This window comes from Neolamprologus brichardi, chromosome 14 (assembly GCF_056152115.1).
Source record: "Neolamprologus brichardi isolate AB-2024 chromosome 14, ASM5615211v1, whole genome shotgun sequence".
In the NCBI taxonomy this organism is placed as follows: domain Eukaryota; kingdom Metazoa; phylum Chordata; class Actinopteri; order Cichliformes; family Cichlidae; genus Neolamprologus; species Neolamprologus brichardi.
In genome coordinates, this window is record NC_142117.1 from 2,250,694 (window position 1) to 2,260,136 (window position 9,443).

Below are 9,443 nucleotides of genomic sequence, written 5' to 3' on the forward strand. Positions count from 1 at the left end.
CAACCAACAATATAAAATTTATCTTCATTGGGTGGCCTAATTCTCAAATAAATATGCAAAATAAAGTAAGAATAAAATAGGATTAAATAAAATTTCGAATCACCATGTCTCTTCCATATCCAAGTTATATGTCACGGACTTGTCCTGGGTCAAGATCACCCAGTTCCTCTTCCTTGTATGTGACATGGTGTGACGACAGGGGTTTAACTTCCCTTTGTGAGCTGCTGGAAGTGTGTGTGTGATTACTGTGATTTCTTTAGTATATGAAATGAGGGAACTGTTGATTGCAGAGCTGAAAGCTGGGCAGCTTTGTGTCGGGTCTGACAGACACAGGTCCTCCAGTCGTCTGTGCAGCAGACAGGCTCACAGAGAGAAACACTTCTGTACTCAAACAATAGTCACACACTGTACAAACATAGATGTATTTTTTAGTTAATTATCTCACGAGACGACAGAGATTTGCTGCTTCATTTTGCTCTACCCTGCCTACTGAGAAACCTGGCACAGGCTCATTTGCATACTGACAGTGATTGGATTTTTGGCTGGGGGGAGGATCTCTGCTGAGTGCTGTGTGAGCCTGCACACAGAGTACGGAGGAAAAGAGCGAATGAGAGCTACTGTAGTAAATCTTGTCCATATTCAGTTTGTGGGAAATCTATTATTTTCCTTCAACTTCTAAAAGTTTGACTTAACGGGGCAGGATGTTTGTTTAAGGGGCCGCTGCCCCCTCTTGCCCCAGCGTAGAGCCGGCCCTAATCACAATGTATGCACGTACACATCTGTACGCACCCCATCTCCTCCTTAACGGCCAATCTGAACGAAGATTTGCACAAACATCATCACACATATCGGGTTTATTTCAGGATGATTTATTATAAATCCCAGATTGCTTGATTTTCCTACATAGTGTTTATTTTTATTGGACCCCGTGAATGTTACGTTTGCATCAGTGTACGTTGACCGTACAGAACTTAATGGTCACATGAATTTGTATCCAGTGTTGTTTGGAAACACAGAAAGAAAGATTTGAAGTCAGTCCATCAGAAAAGGAAGTAAATATTGAAACCTCGTTGACAAAAGGAAGTTTTAATGTTATACTCAAAGTCTGGAACAAAGTGGGACAAAAAGGTTCAGAACTCACAGAAAAACAGAAACAAAAGGTTTTCAACAGATAAATGTTTCCAAGATTCACACTTTTCAGTTAGTGTTTGAGTACAAATTGAGTACAAAGTGTGAGTGACAACTCACACTATGACCTACACTGGGACAATACAGTACATGTACCATACTGGTATATACATATGTATATACAGATGTATATACATATTTACATACAATGGCTTCAGTGTATATGCATATATACACTGAAGCCATGTTTTAAAAGGTTTATAAGATGATCCCACACAAGGTCCCTTACACCACTGCCTAAATGCAGCTCCAAATCACCACAGAGCCTCCACCCTGTTTTACATACGGCTGCATAAACTGGCTTTTGTTACCCTCTCCTGTATGTATGTATGACCTTTGACCCAAGATTTGGAGTCTCGTCCCAAATGCCCTGCTGCTGATTTTCAGTCTAGTTCTTGTGTAATTTAGCATCCTTGAAGTGTTCCTTTCTAAGAATGGCTGCTCGACAGTCACCCTATTACTGCCACACTTTGTGTAGTTTCAAGTTATTTAAGGACACACTGCACACTATGCTACGTTTTTAGCTAATAGCTCCTTGTTGGTGCAAAATACTCTTATGCCTGTCAAACTCTGCTGTCATTGGCATGTTCCACAGATTCAAGTAAAGAAGCTAACGGTGTAGAGATCCAGTTTAATGTGGTTCTTTGCTAACTGCTGACATGAAACTGAAACCTTTGCTAGATTTGCAAATGTGCTGCCTCTCAGCTGTGCGAGTTCTCATTTTGACTAAAAGTTTTCGCAAATGCTTTGCAAGAACTCTCACTTATGTGAGACCCCATGTGGACAGTCAAATGACTATTTTGACTGAAAGTCTTACCACAACTTTTGCAAGAATATGGCCTCTCACCTGTGTGAGTTCTCATGTGGACATTCAAATGGCTGTTCTGACTGAAGCTTTTACCACAGGTTACACAGGAGTAGGGCTTCTCACCCGTGTGAGTCCTTATGTGCACGGTCAAATCCCTCATTTGAATGAAACTTTTTCCACATGTTTTACAGGAATACGGTTTCTCGCCTGTGTGGATTTTTGTGTGGAATTTCAGATTTGTACTCTGACTAAACGTTTTGCCACATGTCGCACAAGAATATGGCTTCTCACCCGTATGAGTCCTTGCATGAATTTTCAAGTTTGCTAAGCAAGCAAATCTTTTTCCACAAATCTTGCAGTGGTAAGGTTTTATACCTGTGTGCGTCGCCATGTGCACCGTTAAATTGCCTTTATGGTAAAATCTTTTCCCACATGTTTCACACGAGTATCGCTTCTCACCTGTGTGAAATCTAATGTGATATATCAGATTTGAGCTGTCTCTAAACGCTTTCCCACAGATGCTGCAGGAATATGGCTTTTCACCGGTGTGAGTTCTTATATGGACCAACAAGTTATCCTTCCTCCTGAATGTTTTCCCACATGCGTCACACGAGAAAGGCTTCTCACCTGTGTGAATGCTCGTGTGTATTTTTAGCTTTGATGCATATTTAAATCTTTTCCCACACGTGTTGCAAGAATATGGTTTCTCATCTGTGGACGTTCTTTTTTGATGTAGAGAGTTGTGAGAGAGGAGCAGGTGACTGCTTGGTTTCGGCTGGCCGTAGTTTTTCTCCTCATAAATTACTGTATATGGATTGGTTTCCTGGTCAATTACAAGCTCCTGTCTCTCCTGACTTGTGCAAAGTTCCGTCCATTCTTCCTTAATCTTAGCCGATCCAACGTCCTGTTGATCCAGACCAGAGTTCTCCAGGTTAAAGAGGTACAAGTCCTCGAGAACCTCCTCCTTGCAGACATATTGCTGGAGCTGGTCTGGAGAGACAAAGTGGCACATAAAAACAGTCAGTACTGTATTCATATACAAATGAACATCTAAGCAATTTTTTTTACCACAAGTGATGGCCGACGGATGGTTAACACCAGTGGTTCAGGTTTCACTTAAGGTTCAGCTGTTTGGTGTGCAGTATGTTGTAGGTCCAGGTTATGGTCGATGTTTTAGTTCAAACTTCAGCGCTCTAATGTGTAGCTGTCATTTTAAAAATAAACTGCAGGAATAACACAATCAACTTGAGTTGAAATATTTATTTTACTGCTTCGCGCTCAAAGATGAATGACTCCCTGCAGAATGAATTTTCTCTTATTTGCAACACATTTGTTTATATTCTGTACAGATCTTTAATCAACATTTTATTATTTTCATCTGATAACGTTTCTGATTGGAGTAATCTGTATGAAACACCTCCTTTTATGTTTAAAGTTTAACTATTATCAGCTGGTCACATGTAAACAAATGAATTCTGGCTAACTGTAGTCCATCTTATATTCTTCACTGGCTCCCAATAGATGATAAAATTCTTGTTTTAACATACAGAGCACTAAATGGCCCCAGATTATTTATCCAAGCTTCTTATAAAACACTCTGCTGCTCGTTGTCTTCGCTCACAGGCTCAGAGTTTGTTGGTTGCTCCCCGAACACGACTGAAGACGAAAGGGGGCGGAGCCTTTCAGTCTGTGGCACCAAGGCTGTGGAACAGTTTACCACCACAGTTACGTTTGCTTGACTCTGTGGAATCCTTTAAAAAGCAGTTAAAACTTTATTATTTAAACAGGCCTTCTGCTAATCAACACTTTTGGATTGTTTTGAATTTGCATTATTTATATTGTCTATTTTGTTACTTAATGTTTTCTTTATTTTAACCTTTGTGTGCAGCGCTTTGTGACTGCCTGTCCACGAAAAGCGCTTAATAAATAAACCTCACTTAATTACTACTTACAAAGAGACACTAAGGCTACGTTCACACTGCAAGCGAAAGCGCATCAAATCCGATTTTTTTGACCCTCTGCGACCCATATCCGATCATGGTGTGACAGTGTGAACGGCACAAATCTGATATTTTCAAATCCGATCTGGGTCACTTTCGTATGTGGTGCTGAATCCGATACATATCCGATGTTTTAGAAAGCTGCTGTTTGATGGTCACGTCGCATTAAATCCGTCTTTTACGTCACCAACACAAGACAGACAGCAAGCCGGAGAAGACATCGTGAACGCTTCCTGTCCATCCAGTGAAACTGTTGGGAAGACAACGTTGGAGAAACGTGAACATTTTATTTGTTCTGTATAATCTGCAGATTCTGACAGAAATCTGCAACTATCCTTTGAAGCAGCGCTCCTCTAAAACAGCAATAAGGATCATTATTAGGTTATTTACATTATTATGTAAATAACAAAATAACTTAAAGCAAAAATTGGGAAACGTGAAGTCTGAAGTCTTTATATTAAGGTCCATCAGTCAAACAATACTGTTGCTCTGGGTCTAAACAGAGCGCGTTGTGTGTGACGTCTTCTTTTGTGCATGCGGCCGCTTTGAGCGTTCACACTAGAGCGCGTTTGCTGTCACATTTTATTTGTAGTGTGAACGAGCAGACAAAAAAATCGGATTTGATCAAAAAATCTGAATTGAGCATCAAGACCTGCAGAGTGAACGTAGCCTTTGTGGAAATGTAGAAATTCGAACATGAACCTACAACAAACCACAAGATGGGTTTTCAAGATGGCTGCCAGTTTTGTTGAACCATCTACTTAAAATTTGAGTACTGCTGAGAGTACGGTGATGTTATAATTCTACTTTTGACCATTTGGGGTTTCTGGGAAGCGTATGGTGACGTGGTGGCTACAGAGAAATGTTCCTCTAACCCTGACTTAATATTGTAGATATTTTGTTTTCTCTGACTGAAAAACAAAATGAAACATGTCTAAGAAACCAAGACGTGAGCTTCTTAGTTGTGGTCAGCACAGTGTAAACCCGCAGGTTAACCTCATGAGCCTAACGGAGGAGGCCACGGTCAAAGGGATCAGTGGATTGAACTGAACAAAGGATTGATGAACAATATTCCCGTTCAATAATCCTGATGATCTTATCCTCACTGGGTTGGACACACTGCAGCTATGCCAGGGCTACAGCTGGTGATGAGGACGCAGCATTTAGAGAGAAACACTACAGGAACAAGTCGTCCAATTCTTGAACAGCAAGAACATTTGTTTAGAAAAGCACCAAATGTCTAACTGCTACACTCTGACTGATTGTCATCCAGGCACCAAAGACACTTAATACTCGATATTTAAAAAGTTGAGCTTAAACATGGTTATAATCCTGCTGCTGCTTGTCCGGGGCCGGGCTTTGGGAGTGATCATTATATGTACAAATTTCTTACCTGTGTCCATGTTACAGTGACTCCCTGACATGGGAGAGATGTCCACATTGTAATTTTTGGTTCTGTGACATTTCGTCTTTGGCTTCAGCTCCTCATTGGTGGTTGATCCCATTTCTACATGTTTAGTTCCTTGCTGGTCTTTGGGGTCCACTACAGGAGAAGTTTGAGAGAGGAACTGGTTAACGTTTGGGTCGGGTTCATCAAGCACTCCTATTTAGTTAAAGTCACCATAAAGGTGCTGGTCTCCTGTTAATACAAGCAGCTTACTGCAACAGTCTTCTCCTTGCTCCTCTTTTATCAGGAGAGGCTCTGCTTCCTCCTGGACCAATCTGGAGTTCCTCTCCTGGTTACAGAGCTGCTGCTGCTCTATGAGAACCTCATCTTTATTATTAATGACAAGTTGTTGTGGGAGGTCTATCGAGACAAAGGGACAAAACAAGATTACATGTGTGATGATAGAAAAACACTCATACTTAGTACTGAAACACTGATGTATACTGATAAGGAATATAGACTGTTAGGACCAAGAGGATGCCACGTCGTGTGATAGAAATGAAAATGATCAGCCTAGGGTTGGGCAATTGGACAATGGTCGAGCAGACGGCAGAGTTTATTAAACTCCACCGAGACAGCGGTGACTGTCACTACCCGATCCGTACCGGAAACCCGATCGGTTCCCCGCACACGCAAATCTCACGTCACTTCCTCTCTTTGCCAACATTGCGACATCCAATATATTTGAATGATACGGTTAGCGCCCAGTTAGCTCCTAGCATTTCTCAGCAGCTCTGCCTCCTTTCCGACTACCGGGACATTTAAACAATGGATAATCCGTATACAAACAAATTCATGCTTTTCTCCTCAACAGAGAGCGTTCCCCGATTGAACAACAGCGCCGTAAAATAAGAAGAATGGCGCCTAATTACATAGTTAATAATACAGACTTTGTAATATGTCACGTGAAGATTCAGCAGCCAGATTAAGTGTTTACTGACAATTGACAGTGATAGCGGACATCATCATCACTATTCCAACAATCCTCTCCACACAGACAAGCATAAACACACTCGACTATCACTAAATCAAATTTAACACACGTTTGTAATGACGCCAATTCAGTTTACAATAGGGTTCATTCGCTCAGTCAGCAGGTGGCAGTATCCTTGTACACTGGGGAGTAAACTGCCATTAAACGAACAGAAGAAGAAGAAAACCCCTGCACATGCGCGGTACGGATCGGGTAGACCCGATTTGTACGGTCCGACTTTGCACATGCGCAGTAAGGATCGGGGAGTCCCGATCCATAACTATCTTTTTATTTTTTGTTTTGTCTGCATTGTACTGAAATGCTTCATTATCGCAAACATTTTAAGAGATACTTATTATTCTTAACATCTTAACAGATACTCTGACCCATAACTATCGTAAAACGCTACGACCGGAAGTAGACACCTTTCGCGCATGCGGGGTACTGATCGGGTTTCCGGTACGGATCGGGTAGTGACAGTGACGCTAATCAGAAGGCTAGACCGTCCAATTTCCCCAGCCGTTTACTTCCGGCCTACCCGACCTTCTGAGGACCCGGCCCACGTAGACCGCGAAGGCCGGGTCCTCAGGAGGATGCAGCCCATGAATTTGGACACGACCAATATATCGACTATTGACGATAGTGTTTACAAGGGCGATTTATTTATTTATTTTCCCATGACTAGGTTTGCTAATCATGATGGAGCTCATAGAAGTCAACAAAAAATAATAATAGCGCTGTTTTAACAGCACCCTCTTTAATCTGCGACCAAGTGCTTGTTGATGGAGCTGCAGAAGCTGATGATAGCCTGGCATACTCAGCCGGATGGTGGACATGTACATGCTCATGCCAGTTAGTCGTGTTTGAGAGCTTTGCTTGCACTATATGTCTGCACAAGCGGCACACCACTTAGGTTTACCTCTTTTATTTGGTTTAAAGCCAAAGAAATCCGAAATTGGGGACTTTTGGGTCCCAAATCCCCAAATTTTTTTAGTGCTGTCAGCGTTAATGTGCCGTCATCACAACTAACGCGTTTAACAATTAACCCATATGGAGCGCAGACTGGGTCTATATCCCTGAAATGTCTCTGTCAATGCATTTCGGGCAGTTTGTCCAAATTTTGTTAATTCTGGGGGTTGAGAGCGTTACAAATTTAAATCGTGAGGATGATTGATGATTAAGAAATCTTCTTCTTAGAGTAATGTCAAAAAGATAGAAACCACTGCATGGTAGTGTTAGTGGTCAGTGACAGTGATGGGATGAATCTGAGTGTCTGTGATACTCATCATATTAGCGATCCTAACTAAAACGTGGTGTGTAATGTGTGGCCCTTTAAAGAGTTGATTTCGGGTTTGTGGCCCCACCTTATCCCAAGATAAAACAAAGGACTAACTTAACCATGCTGTGTTTTAGTTCAATGTGCTCTCATCCTGCATAGAGCAACAAATAACAAGACTGACAGTGAATGGAGAAGCACTGACCCAGTTTCTGTTCTGTTTTTGTCATGCTTATATCATACAACCTGAACATATCAGCAGGATTCCATGTCCCGTTTCCCCTTTCTCTTTGTTTAAAACATATAAAATAAGTCCATGCAATTCGAACTCAAAATTGTGTTTTCACCTTGCAAGTTTACTGATACTTGATAAATGTTTGCTGCTATTTTTGGTCAACTGCCATTTTTGACTTCCCTCTGCAAGCGTCCAGCTGCAAGGGGAGAGACGAAGGACTACGATTCATCAAGTAATGTGATCATAAATAATCCTCGACACAAATTTTTTTTATGCCTGCGTTTAGTTTGCATACAGATTTTGACCATACTTGAGATTATTTATATTTTTTTGCATTTAAGAAAATGTTTTCTTTCAAGAATTGTTTTTATTAAATATGGCACGTACAAATGTTGTATGTAGTTTAAAACATTGCAATTTCTAAAATGGAACCAATGAGGAGTTTATTCTATTCATTTTTTTCTCTTTTAAATATTTATAACTGCTCATTAATATGACAAAAGTATTTCTTATCAGATTAATCGAATTAATTGATGGTATAATCATTAGAAAATAATCAATAGCTGCAGGCTTAATAATGTAGGAAGTTAACATTACCGTTGGGTAAAGGGACTCAGCCCATGGCTGTGGTGAATCATCACAGGACACTGAAACATCTCAATTTTCTCCAATAAAAGTAATAAAATAAAGATTTTCTCTATTTCTGTCGAGCATGCTCGTCACCAAGGGTGTAACAGGTACTGTCACGGTTGCTAGGCAACAGGAGGCGCGCGTCTTAGGTTAGACCTACAGAAGCCGCTAACTTCCGGTCTTCCCGGCCTTCGTGCACGGGCAGGCCGGGTCCTTTAAATGATGCCTCCCCTGAATTTGGACACACCCCAAACCTCACTAACGCTTACCTAAGAATCACATCACAGACGTGAGCATGCTCGGTAGCGCCGTCCATCAGCTCACCAGTACTCAAACACATAGCAGTGCCACTCTGGGTTCATTAACACCATCGGAGCGTTACCTACCGATTCTGTGTAACTTTATTTTGGGGAACTTCACAGTGATATCCTGCAGTCTGCGCTGACTGATCTCGGCCTCATTCTGGACCATCGTTTTAACAAAGACTCCGAATATCTCTTCAGCAGCAGCCGTTAGTCTCTCGCTAACAAACTCTCGCAAATACTCAACGGAACACATCGTTACTTTGACAGCTCAAATATTTCTCTGTTATACGCGAATGCAACCGTTTTCCAGCTTCAACAAGCGGCTAACTTAGACGTAGCGCCAGGACTTCTGTTTCCTCTGTGTGTCACATTATAAAGTTCCGGCTAGAAAAGCAGGTGAACTTTTTGTTCCGTTATATATATATCAGTGTACGGATCCCTATAGTCCCAATTCAGGGTCTGCATGCTTGAAGTACGCATTTCAAGTAGTGATGTGACGTTCTGTATCGAGGCTTCGAAGCTTGTGCCGAGTAATGGAGGGGGCGTTTCCACGATGCGCGTATCGAGGCTTGCTTCATTTA

General features: G+C 41.5%; 1 protein-coding gene across 1 annotated transcript; it reads right to left on the reverse strand.

Annotated features, from left to right (window-relative positions):
* Positions 1-868: 868 nt before the first annotated feature.
* LOC102783364 (uncharacterized) lies at positions 869-9,219 on the reverse strand. The gene is made up of 4 exons (XM_006806175.3): positions 8,944-9,219; positions 5,657-5,803; positions 5,390-5,539; positions 869-2,986 (listed from the first exon to the last, which is right to left on the reverse strand). The coding sequence occupies exons 1-4, from the start codon at positions 9,113-9,115 to the stop codon at positions 1,890-1,892; spliced, it is 1,566 nt and encodes a 521-aa protein (XP_006806238.2). The 5' UTR covers positions 9,116-9,219; the 3' UTR covers positions 869-1,889.
* Between the last annotated feature and the right edge of the window lie 224 nt (positions 9,220-9,443).